The sequence below is a fragment of the Phocoena phocoena genome, chromosome 14 (assembly GCF_963924675.1).
Source record: "Phocoena phocoena chromosome 14, mPhoPho1.1, whole genome shotgun sequence".
NCBI lineage: Eukaryota > Metazoa > Chordata > Mammalia > Artiodactyla > Phocoenidae > Phocoena > Phocoena phocoena.
The window spans coordinates 70,644,375-70,662,030 of record NC_089232.1 but is presented as its reverse complement, the minus strand read 5'-3'; the positions used below and the strand labels follow the sequence as shown (position 1 = coordinate 70,662,030).

The 17,656-nt window shown below is 51.9% G+C and overlaps 1 protein-coding gene across 1 annotated transcript in view; it reads left to right on the top strand.

Annotated features, from left to right (window-relative positions):
• The window catches only part of EFR3B (EFR3 homolog B), a 46,742-nt gene extending 29,410 nt beyond the window's left edge, over positions 1-17,332 (top strand). The window contains exons 8-22 of the mRNA XM_065890995.1: positions 373-508; positions 789-950; positions 1,726-1,837; positions 2,217-2,268; positions 4,430-4,602; positions 5,130-5,205; positions 5,671-5,832; positions 7,240-7,371; positions 8,790-8,857; positions 9,966-10,093; positions 10,849-10,940; positions 14,126-14,174; positions 15,298-15,404; positions 16,736-16,785; positions 17,227-17,332. Coding sequence (XP_065747067.1) covers positions 373-508; positions 789-950; positions 1,726-1,837; positions 2,217-2,268; positions 4,430-4,602; positions 5,130-5,205; positions 5,671-5,832; positions 7,240-7,371; positions 8,790-8,857; positions 9,966-10,093; positions 10,849-10,940; positions 14,126-14,174; positions 15,298-15,404; positions 16,736-16,785; positions 17,227-17,332 — 1,605 coding nt within the window. The remainder of the gene's footprint in view (positions 1-372; positions 509-788; positions 951-1,725; positions 1,838-2,216; positions 2,269-4,429; positions 4,603-5,129; positions 5,206-5,670; positions 5,833-7,239; positions 7,372-8,789; positions 8,858-9,965; positions 10,094-10,848; positions 10,941-14,125; positions 14,175-15,297; positions 15,405-16,735; positions 16,786-17,226) is intronic.
• The last annotated feature ends 324 nt before the right edge of the window (positions 17,333-17,656 follow it).

Here is a 17,656-nt window from a genome sequence, read left to right as displayed (position 1 = left end):
ACAGGCCACACTTCGAGCACCACTGGACTAAACCACCTGGCCTCTTGTGGCCTTAATAAGACCTGGGATCTGGGGAAACTGAAAAGGAAGACAGTTCTTAAAAGTGACTTTTGACCCATTTGAAGTGAAAGGGCCCAGGAAAAATGTGGAAATCCAGGTCTTCATTGGGACTTGACTCAGCTCCTTGTTGGACAGAGGAGGGGGAGGGGCTCAGGAAAAGGAACTGGGGTATCCGGTGCCACCTCTAGTGCCTGCTAGCCTTGGGACCTCCCTTTTGTCCACCCAGCTTTGGGTCCTCGTCGAGGGCTGCCCTGGCTCAGAGGCCATATGGGGGCTGCTATCTGGGGACCAGCACCTCTCCCTCCCCCCCAGCCGCAGCACTCCCACCTGGTTATCCAGCAGCTCCTGAGCCACCTGGATGCCAACAGCCGCAGCGCGGCCACGGTGCGGGCGGGCATCGTGGAGGTCCTGTCGGAAGCTGCTGTCATCGCCGCCACGGGCTCTGTGGGTAAGGGGGATCCCGAGTGGAGTGGAGCCTGGGAACCCCCCCCAAGGACAAGGAACTGCCCTTAACCGTAGGCTGCCTCCCCTTCCAGAAGAGGGCGAGGCACGATAGGGAGGTGTCAGAGCCGGCTTTCCTCAGGAGGCGAAATCAGCCGGGGAAGGTAGTGGGCAGAGGAAGCCCCTGGCTGGAAGGGGGCCTGGGCTTGCCCGATAATGCGGGGCAGGGGAGAATAAGCGAGGAGTGCCAGCCCCGGATTTCAGGTCTCCCCCCGCGCTGCGCTCAGGGCCCACGGTGCTGGAGATGTTCAACACTCTGCTGAGGCAGCTGCGGCTCAGCATCGACTACGCTTTGACCGGGAGCTACGACGGGGCCATCAGCCTTGGCACCAAGATCATCAAGGAGCACGAAGAGCGCATGTTCCAGGAGGCGGTCATCAAGACCATAGGTGGGCCCGGGGAGGGGCGGGGCCCGGGAGGGGCGGGGCGCGGGGCCCGGGGAGGGGCGGGGCCCGGGGCCGGAACCGCGGAGGGAGGGGCAGGCAGGTGGGCAGGCTAGCAGGCAGGCGGGCGGGAAGGCGGGGCCCCTTCCGCGAGGATGTTAGTCCCGGGGAGTGTAAGATTGTCATCCACTTAAATCGTGTTATTCACGGACACTGGGGGAAATGGAGTCAGCCCATGGCGCACACAGCTCACAGAGTGGCCTGGGCCAGGCCCGAGTTAGATCACAGCACAATCTCCCCGGGTTTCTCAGCCTGAAGTTCAGATCAGAGGCTGAGACAGGCGAACTCTTCCCGCACCCCAGTCCCCATTAGGGCCGCCTGATGCTTCCACGTTTGAGCGATTGGAGGGGAGGTGGGAGAAAGAAAGAGAAAAGGAAGGAAAGAGGACAGGGAGAAGGCCATGGATATGCACGTGGATGTGGAAGGGGAGAACCATAAAGCCACCATGTGCATGTAAGGGCTCATCACTTTCAGAGCCCTCTGGTCCTAGCGCCACTGGAGCTTCGCCATCCCGGAGACCTTAACCGCAGCCTCTGGAATAACAAGTGAAGGGACAGGAGCCTGGAAGAGTCCTCTGCCGTCATCTAGGTGTCTCCCTCTGGGTCTTAATCGTCTCCCTAGAGAAGCAGCCCGCACTCTTCCCAGTAGTTTGTTCAGCTGAAAGTTTGAGCAGAGACTCCAGCAGCTGCCGGCCTCAAACCCTCTCTTCTTTTTCCTGAAGGCTCCTTTGCCAGCACATTGCCTACTTACCAGCGCTCCGAGGTGATCCTCTTCATCATGAGCAAGGTTCCACTGCCTTCCCTGCATCACCCCATGGAGATGGGGAGGACCGGGTGAGTCTACCATGCCTTCCTCCCCCTTCCTCTCCCAGCCTAAATTCCACCTGACTCCCCGTCCCACGTTTTGGGGCTCTCTCCCTTCTCCACCTCAACTTTCCTGGTTCTGTCCTTACTTGTCTTCTTTCATTCTACTCTCAAATCCCTCAGCCGCCTTTAGTGGGCCTTTGGATCCTACAGTTCCTCAGTCTGTCCCACCAATAACAACCTCCCACCTTGGGGGGAGCCATTAGTTCCCTGGTCTGGAAGTCACTGTCCTGGGTAACCCAAGATAAGCCTCATGGAGAATCTAATCAGGAGAGAGAACTGGGCAGGCAAGTGTGGGGTCTTTGCCTATATCACCATCTTGGTGATCATCTGTGTCTCTGGTCTATAGGGAGAACAGGAACCGGCTGACCCAGATTATGCTGCTGAAATCCCTCCTTCAGGTGAGCCTCTCCTGTCCCCATTCCTGCTCTGCCTCTGTAGGAGGCAGCTCCTTCCAAGGAAACAAGAGAAGGCTACTACATAACAGTCGTGCAGGTTGCACACTGCACAAACATGCCCAGCCAAAGGGGTGAGTAGGGGGCTGAAATCCAACCTGTGTTCCACTCACTAGCCAGGCTGGGTACCCACAGGGCTGGGTCTTCCGGAGCAGGCAGGATGCCTGCTACTCAGCTACTGCTGGCCTTGTCACTCAAACATTTTCTCTGTATTGAGATGGACTCTATTGGTTCCTGCCCTTTTTCCTTCCAAGTATCTCCCCAGGTCCCTTCCACCTGTTTCTCCCTTGGTACTTATGCCCACCTCAGTCCCCCAGCCACTATCTTTCCCTTTATCCATTTAAAAAAAATAATAACCATAATTCTTTTATCTAACTTAATGTTTAATTTTTTAAAAAAATATTTTTGGCCATGCCACGCAGCTTGCAGGATCTTAGCTCCCCGACCAGGGATCGAACCCAGGCCCCGGCAGTGAAAGCGCCGAGCCCTAACCACTGGACCGCCAGGGAATTCCCCCCCTTTGTCAATTTTTTTTACATTTGTCTTCTTTCCTTCTTTGCAGCCATCACTGGAGGCTAGATTTATTGTCCTCAAATGCTGTTCTTATGACTAACTTGTTTAACATATAGATTCCCTAGAGATTTTTTTTTTTTTTTTTTTTTTTTTTTTTTTTTGTGGTACGTGGGCCTCTCCCGTTGCAGAGCACAGGCTCCGGACGCGCAAGCCCAGCGGCCATGGCTCACGGGCCCAGCCGCTCCACGGCACGTGGGACCCTCCCGGACTAGGGCACGAACCCGTGTCCCCTGCGTCGGCAGGCAGACTCTCAACCCCTGCGCCACCAGGGAAGCCCTCCCTAGAGATTTTGAGCCATTAGTCTGAGTGAGGTCCTGGAATCTGTATTCGTAACAAGCTCCCCAAGGCACAACCCTGGCCTAAACTCTGGACATCTCAGAACTAGATTATTCTCATAGTTGCTCCCTCCTCCTCACCGATCATAAATACAACCAAGAAGAATTTTCTAGAAATGTTGTTCTTCACGTGTTGCTCCTTGTTAAAGAGTAAATCTCAGTTTCTAATTGATGTACATCCAGATTTCAAACTTTTCAGACTGAAATTGGAAGGTCCTCAGTCCCCTTTCCCTCCATAGACCCCCCCATGTGACCCCTCAACCCATCTCTGTTCTAACCATGCCGCTCGCACAGCCCCTTCACTCCCGCTCATGCCCTCCCTCCCCTCTCTCCAGCCCACACCTTTCATGTCACACTATTTTTATAAAGTCTTTTTGTGCTGACACTGCCCACATCTGGTACCTCCTTTGTCTATGTACTCCTGCCATTTCTTTGCTGAGTTTACCGTCATTAATTTGTACCCTGCGTCTTACCAAGGTGACAGTTTGGGGCACACTCAAATACTTCCCCCTTCAGTGAACATTGATGTTTACTACTGATGCCACCAGGCTTTACCAGAGCCTCAAGGGCCTGCTGAATCATCAAAGGCATTGTTTTGCAATATGGACTTAACAGTAAATCTGGTTTGCTGCTTTTAACTACTTTGACACCATCACAGGTGAGGTGTCTCTGTACGCCTGCTGGCTTTAATCAGAAGACCCTCGTTATGGCCATGCTAGAAGAGATGTAAGCAAATGCTGTGTGTGCTCTTGGCTGTTGCCATGTCCGTGGGTTCTAATTCCTCAGCCCAGCTGTAACTTCTTCCACTGTCTCTCCTTCTTTGTGACTGTTCGTGCTCCTAAGGAAGCGTGTTCATGGTGAATGTTCGCCATTTGTGCCCTAATGGGCTGAAACATTAGGTTCAGAGGCTCCCTGGCTTTTTCTCTCTTCTAGGGCTCATCCTTTGCTTGCTTTTAGTAACTTAATGTCCCTGCATACTGTCCCCATCCACTTAGCTAAGCTGAGCTGGGCGGGTTGCCTAGGTAGATGTTGGAGGATTCCCAAAAGCTGCCTAAGGTGGAGGACGGGGAAACTGGGCTGGGAGATGTTTAGAGAGGATGGATGCTTCAGACCCAAATTCTGCCGACTGCCCCTCAGTCTCCTCACTGCTGCCAGGAGGGCCGGCGTTCGTAAGCACATGATCCTGGGCTCCCTTGCAGGTATCCACCGGCTTCCAGTGCAACAACATGATGTCAGCTCTGCCCAGCAACTTCCTTGACCGCCTTCTCTCCACCGCCCTCATGGAGGACGCAGAGATCCGTCTCTTCGTTCTAGAGATTCTCATCAGTTTCATTGATCGTCATGGCAACCGTCACAAGTTCTCCACCATCAGGTGAACTTGAGGTCTCCCCTCTATTTGGTGTGTGATGGGGGAGGAGACTCCCATTAGGACCTCACACTCAGGTGGGAAGACGATTCAGATCTTCAGTGGGACCCCCCCCCCCCAGGGAGCTAATCATGGACATGGACCCTGGGGTCCTACAAGGGAAGGAGAGACTGAAGGGGCATTTGTGCCTGGTGGAGCAAGGGAGGGAGATTTGGGAGGTAAAGAGCAGGTACCCAAGGGAGCTCTCAGGTGGGGAGGAAAGAAGGGGATGCAGGGTTATCAGTTGAGACTGGGGGGCTGAAAGGGAGGAAGGAAAGGGAGGAAGAGGATAATCTGGATAAGTATTTAAGATAAAAGAGACAGGAGCTTGAGAACTTGGGAGAAAGTGGAGATCAGGCTAAGAACCAGGGCAGGAGGACACAGAGAGGTATTGGTATGACTAACAACACTGGGATGGAGCCCAGTGATACCATGTGAGCTCTGCTGGCCTCGCGCAAGGGCTGACTGAGGTGGCCCCTCACGTCCCCTCCCAGTACCCTCAGCGACATCTCTGTCCTGAAGCTGAAAGTGGACAAGTGCTCCCGGCAGGACACCATCTTCATGAAGAAGGTTAGCAAGCGTGACCTCAAGACACAGTGAACCCCGGGTGGGCCAGGCCCTGCGGACCCCAGTCTTCCAGCCCCCAAGTCGCCACTGGCCATGCCCCTAGAACCCACTTCCTCCTCTTTGACTATGCTTAGTCCGGATGACCAGCCGACCCCTCTAGGGGATCAAGCCCCCAGGTCATACTTAGCACCGAGCCAGAGTGGGGAGCATCCCTTGGCTGTGTTCTAAAACTGGATTTGGGCAGCAGCTTTTGTTGCTGGTTTCACCGGACCCACCTTCCCTAAGCACATACTCCTGCACTGCCCGATTCCACTGGGGTCTGCTTTAAAGGCATCCTGTCCCTGAGGGCGGAGGTGGGGTACACACAGCTGCGTCGCCCCCTTCAGACTGCTCTTCCCATTCTCCTTGCCCCTCCTGTCCCCACCCTGCCCGCCGTGGCCTTGCCTCCACCCTTGTCCCCCTCTCCAGCACTCCCAGCAGCTCTACAGACACATCTACCTGAGCTGCAAGGAGGAGACGAACATACAGAAGCACTACGAGGCGCTATACGGGCTGCTGGCGCTCATCAGCATCGAGCTGGCCAACGAGGAGGTGGTGGTAGACCTCATCCGCCTGGTGCTGGCTGTCCAGGTGGGGCCCCCTGTGGGCGGGACATAGGGGTTGGGATCGGGGGAGGGCACCTGTTTTGGCCAAGCACTAGTGAGAGAGCCAGGTAGCCACTGCTTAACACCTGTTCTGGAGCCCAGGAATATTGCACCCTTGGTTGGCCATCCCTCCATGAAGACCACAAACCATGGTCCTATGTGGGGAACCACCAAAGGATGCTGAATTCATGGCTTTGGCCCATCCTCAGAGTAAAGGAGACCCGGGAAACAGGGTCTTTCAAAAATATCCCTTCACCCTAGTATTCTGGGTCTCTTGCAAGGTCTGAATGAGACTCCAAGGATTGCCAAGAGGGTACCCATAAGCCCGAGTGATCTCCATACAAACTTGTTTGTCTAAAGATTACCTAGTTCCCAAACCTGGCTGTGCTTCAGAATTGCCTTAAGCACTTATTAAAAATATATAGGGCTTCCCTGGTGGTGCAGTGGTTGAGAGTCTGCCTGCCAGTGCAGGGGACACGGGTTCGTGCCCCGGTCCGGGAAGATCCCACGTGCCACGGAGTGGCTAGGCCCGTGAGCCGTGGCCGCTGAGCCTGCACGTCCGGAGCCTGTGCTCTGCAACGGGAGAGACCACAGCAGTGAGAGGCCCGCGTACCGCAAAAAATAAAAATAAAAATATATAATCCCAGTTCTGTCCCCAAGCTTGGGGATCTGGAGATTCAACAAGCTCCCCTCGTGACTCTCAGGCAGCCAGTGTGGCCCTAGATAGGGCTTTAGACTTTCACGGTCTGCCTGGGTAGAAGTCTATTGCTCAGGTTGCTGGGAATTGGGGCGGGTCCTTCAGACCTCAAAGGCCAGGGTCAGCAGGGCCCTGAGGCTAGGTGGGCATCATGTCCCGAATGGTGGCGAACCTGGAATTGTGTGGTGGAGACTCTTCAGCTACCTGCTTGATGGCGCTAAGTCCTGCAAGGCCCACCCAGATGCCACGATCGTCCTCATTCTAGAGTTTGAGATTCCTTTGTGTCCCGATCCCCTAGTAACTCACACAGCTTTGTCAGTTGAACATATGAACCCAGCTTAGCAAGCCAGTCCAGTCCTCCAAGAATCATCCAGGGTCTGCAGTGAAGGTGACAGCATCCTAGAGGTGGGATTCATGAGGGTTTGGACAGTCGAGCTCCCTACAGCTGGAACTGCAGAGTGGGGCACTGAGGTCATCGCCTCTCCACTCAAGTATTTATGAGCCTCCAGCTCATGGATTGTTCTAAGGACCATTTGCTTCAGCTTTAATGAGGGTGACCTCTGTTCCCCAGGAAGTTACGGGGAAAATGCTGGAAAAGGCTTTGTCTTGAGTAGCGGGCCACCTCTAAAGGAGGTTGGTAGAGGGTGGCTGGAGGGTGGGGCACCAGTATAGTTTGTTCCCTCTGTGTTGCCACAGGACGTGGCCCAGGTCAATGAAGAGAACTTGCCTGTTTACAACCGCTGTGCCCTCTACGCGCTGGGTGCCGCCTACCTGAACCTCATCAGCCAACTCACGACAGTGCCTGCCTTCTGCCAGCACATCCGTGAGGTTGGTGTCCTCATGACCCTGAGAGCTCAGGAGGCCCTTGACTTGGGGTTTCCCCAGAACCACTTTTGCTTAATTGCATGAGCCCTGTGCTTAGTCTAGGCATGAGAACTAATGATGAGAAATTCTCAGCGGTAGTGACTCCTCCTGTACGACATGACATAGCAGGGCAGGGTCAGGCGCAGGCAGTATCCTGTACCCCTTCCCAACCTGCTACCTGCCCTCCTCTACTTCCGGCCCCTCTATACTCCCTCCACTCCCGGAAGCGCACATACCCACATCTCTCAGGTCATCTGGGACTAAAGCTACTTTAAGGAAAGTTTTCGTTATGAAAATTTTCAAATATCACAAAAGCAATATGAGTAGGGCGGTGAACACAGCTGTCACACGAACTAAACAGGTATGAAGATTCTTCCACATTTGCTTCATCTGTCTCCTTTTCGTTTTCTTTGCTGAAATGTGTTCAAACAAACCTTGACTATCACGTCGTTTCACCTCTGCATATATCAGTATGTGTCCAAAAAATTATGGACACCTTTCTACCTAATTGCTCTGCTATTTACATGCGTAATTAAATTATCGGTTATGCCTTGGTATTATCTTATACCTGGTTTGTAATCAAATGTTCTCAGTTGTTGCAAAAAGGCATTTTAAGACATACTGAACTATGTATAGGTAGAATGATATAATACGTAGGATTAACTTTAAAATACACTAGCAAAACAAAATAAAACTAAACAAGAAAGCTCAGGTCTCAGCTGGCCTGGGCTGGCTGGGGGCATGGAGCAAGGTGCTGTATTGCTGTGTCAGAGACCACCCTGAATGAGGCAGGATCTTCCCAGCCTTGGGCTGATCCAGGAGGGCAGGAAAAGCAATGCCCCCACATCCTCTCCAGTAAAAATAGTAGCATCGTGGCTTCCTCACCTCCTGCACATACTTTCATGCCAAGCGTCCTCCCACTTCTCAGCATCTTAATAACTCAGCTTTCTTGTCAAAACTTTGCAAAGGATGCTGAGGGAGACTCACCATGGCACTCTCCATCAGGGTGTTTTTGCAGTGCACCTGGGTTTGGGGAACAGTGAGACCTATGCTCCCTTTTTTGCATTTAAACAGAAAACAGGAATAGGACACAGGAGCAAGAAACTGAACTCTCTTGGGAGCTAAGTCCCCTGCCTTTGGAGGACACTTAATGCATGTGTGTCACTGGAGACAGCTTGAGCAGTCCTCCTGGGCTTCACAGGCTGCCCTGAGGTCCCTGTTGGTCTGAGTTTCTCCCTCAGAAGCCCAGCCGTGGGTGCTCTTCCAGAGGGTTTGTGGGAGGGAGGAAGTGCTCAGGGGAGCGGGAACTCTTTCACTGGCCTGTTGGGATTTCCCTCTCCCTGGTGAACCCAGCTTTTCTCACGATTCCTCCCAAACCTCAGGTGATAGAGAGCAGGAAGAAAGAGGCTCCGTACATGCTCCCTGAGGACGTGTTTGTGGAGAGGCCCAGGTGAGGAGAACGCTGAGGACGCGCTCAAGGACAACCCAAGCAGCTGAGCGAGGAAGTGGATGGTCTGAGGCCAGGGACTCGGGCTTCTGTGGGCTCAAGGGCAGAAAGTGGACCCTACGCCTATGACCCAGAAGTCCTGGGTCAAGTTTGATCCCCTCACCTGACCATAATTCATGCCTTGAGCCATCTCAGTGTGTTGTACCGTAGAATATGGGATGCAGCCTCTGGGAACTTTGACCAAGCCCATGGGAACAAATCCTGGAGGAGTCCTTCCTGACAAGACAGTGCCACCAATCCAAGTGGCCTTCTCAGCCTGCAGTGTGTGGGCCAACATCACTTCAGCATCAGAGAGACTCAAGGGAAAGATATTCTGAAAGAAACAAAATATCCCACAATAGAGGATGGCTTTATAAATGGTGGCCCGTCCACACCCTAGACAACTGGTAGCCCATGCAAAGTGTTTTTAAAGAATAGTTCATGTGAAATATTCACTGTATAACAGGTGAATAAAATAGATCCTAGAACAGGACAGTGGGGGCCATGGGGATGTCTGTGTGTGTGCAAAAATGTGTGTGACTGAGGGACTCTGCACAAAATCTGAATGTGGAAAGTGGGACTGTAGGTGGTTTTTTTTCCTTTTGCTCCTCTGTCACTTTTGTATAATGAGTGTTACTTTTTTTTTTTCCAGCCTTGCTGTGTGGCTTGAGGGATCTCAGTTCCTGACCAGGGATTGAGCCCAGGCCACGGCAGTAAAAGCCGGGAAACCTAACCACTCGGCCACCAGGGAACTGCCTTGAGCATTACTTTTAAAATAAGGAAGGTCGGGCTTCCCTGGTGGCGCAGTGGTTGAGAGTCCGCCTGCCGATGCAGGGGACACAGGTTCGTACCCCGGTCCGGGAAGATCCCACATGCCGCGGAGCGGCTGGGCCCGTGAGCCATGGCCGCTGAGCCTGCGCGTCCGGAGCCTGTGCTCTGCAACGGGAGAGGCCACAGCAGTGAGAGGCCCGCATACCGCAAAAAGAAAAAAATAATAAATAAGGAAGGTCATCAGGAAATCATTCTAGTCCCCCATGGTTCTCATCGGCCTCTTCCCTCCTTTGTGTCCCAGGCTGTCTCAAAACGTCGATGGAGTGGTGATTGAGCTTCTCTTCCGCCAGAGCAACATCAGTGAGGTCCTGGGGGGCAGTGGTTACAATGCAGACAGGCTCTGCCTGCCCTACATCCCTCAGCTGACAGGTAGGAGCCCTGCTTGAGGACTTCCGAGCCTGCTTCTGGCTTTTCTTGGCCAGGGCCTGAAAGGAAGGGACTTGTGAGTCCTTCGGTCACCTTCCATGGCACCTTAGATGTCACACAAGAGCTGAAAGACACAGTGGAAATCCATGGTGAGATCCTTGATTTTCCCACCTCTCCTCTTCAGTGCAGGGTCCTTGGGAGTAACTGGCCCACGGGATAGCCTGGCCTGTGCGTGGGAGAGACCCCACGGTGACGGAAAGAGCACACATGGGCTGTGGAGTCTGAGACCCAGTTCTCTGTAGCTTACTTCCTGAAGAATCTTAGACGAGCCCCTTGGCATCCCTGAGTCTCAGTTGCCTTGGCTGTAAAATAGGGATATTAGCAATACCTGCCTTAGAGGGTAGAGGCAGATGCCCGTAGTAGGAAATGCTACGCAAATGACAGCTGCTGGTGCTGTTAGCAGATGACCCTTGTGAAAGTTAAGATACGCTTTCTGGTCATAAGCGGCTTCTTTGTGCTCATCAGTAATTTCAAAATCTTAGCCCTAAAAAGCAAAACTCACCGCCCTAAGATGGGCGGTGAAGGCCCGCAGCCCTCCGTAAACTCCAGCCGTAGCCCCAGCGTATAAACTCCCTCTGAACCCTCCCAGGACTGTGGACCAGGCAAAGTCAGGGGGGTTGGGAGATGGTGCTGGAGGCATGATCCTGGCTTGCTCTGCAGGGGCTGGGGACTCTAGCTTCTCTATCCTCCTTTCCCAGATGAGGATCGCTTATCCAAGAGGAAGAGCATTGGAGAAACCATTTCCCTGCAGGTGGAGGTAGAATCGAGGAACAGCCCAGAGAAGGAGGAGGTGAGTGTCTCATTCTTGATCCACTGTCCTGGTGAAGCTCAGTGTCCTCCCGGGAGGGGACTCTTCCTACCTCCTAGGTGGTCAGACACTCCACGATCTAGACTCCCTTAGCCACCCGACACATTTAAAGTTGCACAGAAAGCAAATTTCTCAAGTAAGTCCTGTTTTCTTACTGACTCTCATCATAAGTATCCTAGACATTTCCATCTGGAAAAAATTACCGAATCCTCCCCACCCCGTACACTCCCGTGAGCATGTTATAAAAGTCAGTCTTGAAAGCCTTGCTGGTAGTCATTCCCTATTCATGATGGAGGCGGACGTGCTCCACGTTGGAAATTGGAAGGCCTCACAGAAAAGATGAGGGCAAGAATAGCTTTTACAATGTTTCTTCCAGATATGTCAAGGAAATGCTTTTTTTTTTTCGCACGGTAGTGCTTCTGCCTCAGAAAATAAAGAAGGTGTACCCACAAGTAAGGGGGAATAAAGAATTTTAGTGGAAATACCAAATTTACTCACTAAAATGAAAAAGAAATGTGGGCAGGGCAGTGAGGAGGGAGAAAGGCATCCCGGGGGAACTGAAGCCTCAGGATGTGGTACCCTTGTTTTAAATGGTAACTCTGCCAGTTAAGGGAGCTGACGGAGACAGAGACGCAGGGGAACCTTAGCAAGAAGCAGGGAAGATGCACATCTGGGTGGGACTGGGACAAGGAGACTTGTGAGATCCCTGGGCATGGACAGCCTGGAGTAGCTGTGAAGGACAGCCTGGACACCCAACCTTTCCCCAGATGGGCCTGGAGCAAGGAGAAGTCAGTGGGGTAAAGGTCAAGCCTCCCCCTAACTGTGCCCTCAGCCATTCCAACAGCTCCTCAGTTACTAGGGCATACCTCCAGGGCAGGGCTTTTCCAAGCTTGTCTGGAACCTTCCCATGGAAGGAGGGAAGCTCTGACTCAGGCTAATTGGAGAAGCAACCTGAGGTCGAGCCAGATGTCCTCCAAGGCCCTTCCAGCTCTGCAGGGATGGGAACCTCACGTGTTAGGAGCGCAGCGTGAGTTGACTGCTATCCCCTCAATAGTTGTAATTCTTCCTTCCCAAGAGTTGAGAGACCCTTAGGAATTGATAAGTAAAGTGAAGCAGACGAAGGAAGAGAAATGCTCACCTGGGTACACAACTGCCTGCTCCCTCGTGGCCCCCCCAGTCAGCATCATGGGTTCCTCCCCCTCAGAGAGTCAGCTTAGCCCGGGATGGCTTGGTATCGAAAGCAGGGGTGTGGGAGCCTCCACCCTTCTGCGTGCTGTACTTCTTTCCACTTTCAGCCCACCTTGCCCCACCCCCACCCCTCCAGAATCTCACGGTAACTCCCTGTAGCCTCAAATGCCAGCCTCATAACAGGTGATCAATAAATGCTGGTTTGGTTAAATTCCAAACCCAGTGCCTGGCATTCAGAGCCATTTGTAGTCAGGGATGCCCTCCCATTTCATTTCATCTCCCCTCCTCTCTGGCTGGTCTGCTCTCAGTCTCCCCCATGCTATCTCATTCACCTCCATGTCTTTGCTAGTGTGGAATCCCATGTCGGAATCGCCCTTCCTCTCCACCTCTACGTTCTTGAATCGCCCATTCATCAACATCCAGCCTGTGGTCCATCTCCTCCATCAGCTCCTCTCTGCCTACCTTTACCCAGTGATCTGTCTTCCTTTTTCTCCCACCACCACATGGTTTCCTATCACTTTACCCATGAATATCTGATGTTGGTCAGTGCTGACAGTGGATGGATGGATGGATGGATGGATGGATGGATGGATGGATGGATGGACAGACCTACAGAGGATGAACCTTCACAGTGAATGAATCTTCAGAGTGAATGATAGCACTCTCTTGCGTGTAATTCCTATAGTAATACATTTTGCAATTTCGACTAAGTGACTAGCCAAGAATCCTACACATAATTGGTGCTCGCTTAATATTTGTTGGATGACTTTATCCCATACCTACAACTGTGTCCATTCCTACTCGAACAAGCATTTATGGAATTCCAAGCCCAGTGAATTGTCTGAGTGTATAAAGTGAATACACTGATACACTCCCACCCAGATCAGGGACTAAAATGTTGTCTTCCAGGAGCCCTGCCTCTGTACCCCCTCCCCAGAGGGAGCCACTAGCCCAACTTATGTCACTTCTTGAGCTTTATATCAATGGAATCATTCTCTCCTGTGTCTGCCTCTTTCATGTAACATTACATTTAAGTAATGGAATATGAATAAATCATGGGTCTTGCCTCAAGGAGCTCACAGTCTAGTGGGGAATTCCTGGAATTTAGTCCAAACTCCTTCACAATTTTCAGCATCTGACCTAAGGCCACACATCCGTAGAACACCCTTCTTTGGGTTTTATTATTTTCCACCTCCTTTTATGGGTTCCCAGGACACTGAGATCCTGTGACCCAGGTCCTTGGACCAACCTCAGTATGCCTTACCTTTATTGAATACTCACATCACCTTGGTGGATAATTTAATATCAGAAGTCTTCAAAATTGTTAGTCAGGGGCTTCCCTGGTGGCGCAGTGGTTAGGAGTCCGCCTGCCGATGCAGGGGACACGGGTTCACGCCCCGGTCTGGGAAGATCCCACATGCTGCGGAGCGGCTGGGCCCGTGAGCCATGGCCGCTGAGCCTGCGCGTCCAGAGCCTGTGCTCCGCAACGGGAGAGGCCGCAACAGTGACAGGCCCACATACCGGAAAAAAAAAAAAAAAAATGTTAGTCAGTTCTTGAAATTTTCATATGAGATTATATTTGCTAACTGCCTTCTCTTGTTTCGAATATTTTCTGTTAAGTTCTCTGAAGATTTGTTTGAATTACAGTGTTTTCTTCCCAGGGAGCTTAATGGGACCCGCTGGGGGGCGAGGTGGGGAGGGGCCGGTGAGTTCTTTCAGGCCAGACTTGTGACTGGTGAGGCAGTAGCCTCCCCTCCTCTCTCTCTCCCTGCTCTCCTTCAGTTGGAGGCTCTGTGCCTACTCAGGCAGCTTCCAGAGACCCTAGTGAGAGAATGTGGGTGTCCTCAGGGAGTTTCTCCCTTCAGGACATTCTTCTGAGAAGTGAAGTGGCTGCCAGGTAACTGAGGAAGCCAAGGCTGCCTCCCCACCCCCCGCTTCCCCCTCCCCCTTTCTGAGCACTTCTGTTCCCTCTCCCTCAGCGCGTGCCTGCCGAGGAGATCACCTACGAGACGCTGAAGAAGGCCATTGGTAAGTGGGAGCCCCCGAGGGAGCGGATCACAGGACTGGGTCCTGGAGAGGCGTGTGGGTATGCGCAGCTGTCTGCTGTGAGGGGAGAGGCTGGTGGCTTCCTCTAAACTCTTCACAACTACTGAAGCTGCAATTAAAAGTCCCCCTCTCTTAACGGGGGTGGGGGGTGTGTGTGTGTCCATGTCCTATGCCAGGAACCCTTTTTCTACTGACCGCTGCCCTTAAAAGTGGTCAGTTGAGGGTTACAGCCAATCAGACAAGTAAAAAGCAATTTTTTTATTTTTTAACATCTTTATTGGAGTATAATTGCTTTACAATGGTGTGTCAGTTTCTGCTTTATAACAAAGTGAATCAGTTATACATATACATATGTTCCCATATCTCTTCCCTCTTGCGTCTCCGTCCCTCCCACCTGCAATTTTAATTTGTATAAATACCTTGACAATTTTTTGGTGGAGTGTGATACAAAAGAAAAAGTTAACCAATGAAAGCCTTCAAGAACAAATCCTATTAATATTTATTTAATAATGGCAGTAGATTTTAAAATGCAGTATTACCTCGTCTAGATTATTGGGCAATGAAGTATCCCGATAACAAATCTTTATCTTTGTTGTCATTCATGGTACACTTGCTAAACGTTCCCACTGCTCTGCCTTCTTAAACGGGGCATGATGAACATATTTCATACCCTTCCTTTTTTTTTTCATTTCGGCTACCAAGAGGAATATGCAGAAGCCTTAAACTAAATGGCCTCCGACTGCTGTGCCATAGGGGTTCTTCGTTGTCTTTTGTGGCTTTTCCACTGTTGATGTCCCTTTTCATATTCCCCCCAGAGTACTTCCTGTTCCAGGAACTTTCATCTAAGAGTCCCAGTGTCAATGCAACTACATGGGGCTTTAGCCCCACTTAAAGGTCCACTCAACTAGTTAAACTCTTAGGCAAGGAAGGGGGCTGAGCCCTCAGGCAGAATCAGAAAAGGGTCTAGCTCTCCCAGGGCCAAGTGATGACATCGCACCCTCCACGCTACCCTGCCCCTCGTCAGCGGAGTGGAGATCTGGGGGGAAATCTCAGACTGCATCACTGGGGTAGGACCTGAGGGCTGACCCGGCTCTCTGTGGCGCAGTGGACAGCGTGGCCGTCGAGGAGCAGGAACGTGAACGGCGGCGACAGGTGGTGGAGAAGTTCCAGAAGGCGCCCTTCGAGGAGATTGCAGCGCATTGCGGGGCCCGGGTAAGTGAGACGTAACGGTGCCCCTCCCGGGATCAAACGGACACTGGATGTGGGCCCAGCGCAGGACTGAGTTTCTAGGAGATCCTGGTTCTGTTGTCATCCAGAAATTAGGGTTTAGATCCCAACATTGCCTTGGCACTACATTGTTTCCCCACGAACCTAAAGGCTATCAGTCATACACCCCTCCAGAGGTCACAGTTTTCATATAAGGGAGAAACCCTGACCTCAGGATCTCCTGTACCAAATAGATAGATTATAATAATTATAATCATCAGAGCAGGAACGGAAATAGCACTTGCTGTTCATCAGAGCATCTTATATCTATCAGCTTATCTCCTTCTCATGACAGCTCTGCGAGTTTGTTGCCATTAGGGTTGTCACATTATGGAGTGATGGGGGAAGGGGCCAGGGCACAGGAAAGATGGCCAGCGTTTGCTAGAGGGCCCGCTTCCAACTGGGGGACCCCGGCAGGTGGAATGGAACGGCCTGGCCTTGGAAAAGGAATCTGAATGAGAGGGCACCAGACAAGTAGAAAGACGAGTAGATGGCTAAGGGAAGAGCACAAACATTTCTTGAAAATGATATTCCAGGATTTGTTAGCCCCAGTGTCCATCTTCGTAACAATGAAACATAATTGTAAACATCCAAAGTCTACAAATAACTTATATTTTATTGTACTTTTTCCTCTCAATAAAAACACATGTAATTTTCTATTATATATATTTCAAATATATATACATAAACTTCTCATATATTATAATTATATATAGTAATATATTAACATGCATAAATTATATATAAAAATACATGTAAGTATAATATAGATTTTTCTGGGCCTATATTATGCTGACCTCTAGTTCCATCCTGAGAGGTAGAGGCTGCTCATTTCGTGAGCTCAGAGTTGAGCACAATCTCACTCTCTGTGTACATGGACTTAGGTGGAGCCGGAAGGGACCAGAGAGAACATCTTCCCTAATGCACCAATTTTGTACAACTGCTCCTTGGGAGTTAAGGAAAGAGCTGGAACCAGCTCTGAGCCTCCTGGCTCTGCCCAGCAGGCCCTATTGCCCCACTTGGAGGAGCTAAGGGCTCTTCCAGAACTTTTGCTGAAGTCCTTCCTGGGGTTCCTGGCCTCTGTGCTGTCCCCCACAGGCCTTTGCTGGGCGGCTCTTTCTGATCTGAACCCACCGCCAGGGTCCACAGATAAGTGCTGGAAACGAGCTCACACCGGTTTCTTTCCTAAGGCCGCAACTGCCCAGCACTTCCAGTGCATGGTGGGCAGGGGGCTTGGGAGTCAGCCCCCGGCTCACTTTCCCTCTATTTGTGTCTAGGCATCACTGCTGCAGAGCAAACTCAATCAGATCTTTGAAATCACCATCCGGTAAGTGGCAGCCCTGGGCAGGGGATCCCCACTTCTGTGGCCCAGTGTAGGTACCCCTCCCCCCAAGTCCTCCTCTCGCACCTGTCTTCAGCCCTCCCTGCCCCCAGCCTCTGTCTCCAGGGCTGGAGTCGGCCACCAAGTCTCTCCAGATAAGGAAACAGAGACTGAAGGGAGAAAGAGACAGCTCAGTGAACCTGGAAAAGAGCCGGGGGTCCTAGTGTCACAAGCTGGTACTTTCTAGAGCCACAGAGTCGCTGTAGAGCCTGCAGTAAAGCTTGACTTCAAGCTGAAGATTCTAGAACAACTTGAAACCTGGGAACCACGGAGTGACATAATCTCTGGTCCCTATTCAAAGAGAAACCTCAGTCAGCTGCTCTGCTGCATGGGGCGGGACCCCAGAACCGTCCTCATGCCTTTCCCCTCCTTGTGTTTCTGTCCCAGGCCCCCACCAAGCCCATCAGGAACCATCACTGCAGCCTATGGCCAGCCTCAGAGCCACTCCATCCCAGTCTATGAGATGAAGTTTCCCGATCTGTGCGTATACTGAATTCCAAGACCCAGCTTCTCGGAGGGGTGGGGCCTGAGGGAGGGGCTCACCTTCACGCCCACCCCGACGCCATGGAGATCTAACTGGGATCTCAGAGAAAAAGCACCTTGGACAGCTAAGCAAGGTGGAGCCCTGGGCCCCCTTGCCCCCCTCTCGGCCTCCCTGCTTCCTCTTTGTCTTCCCTGAGGGAGATCTGGCCACGCCGGGGCCAATAAGCATCCTACCTGTGCCCTCTGTCTCTTCCTCTGTGTCATCCTGGGGTCAAGAGTCATTGGGGGTCTCCAGAGAGAGGCTGAGGTCCCAGGAAACTCCTACTTAGTGTAG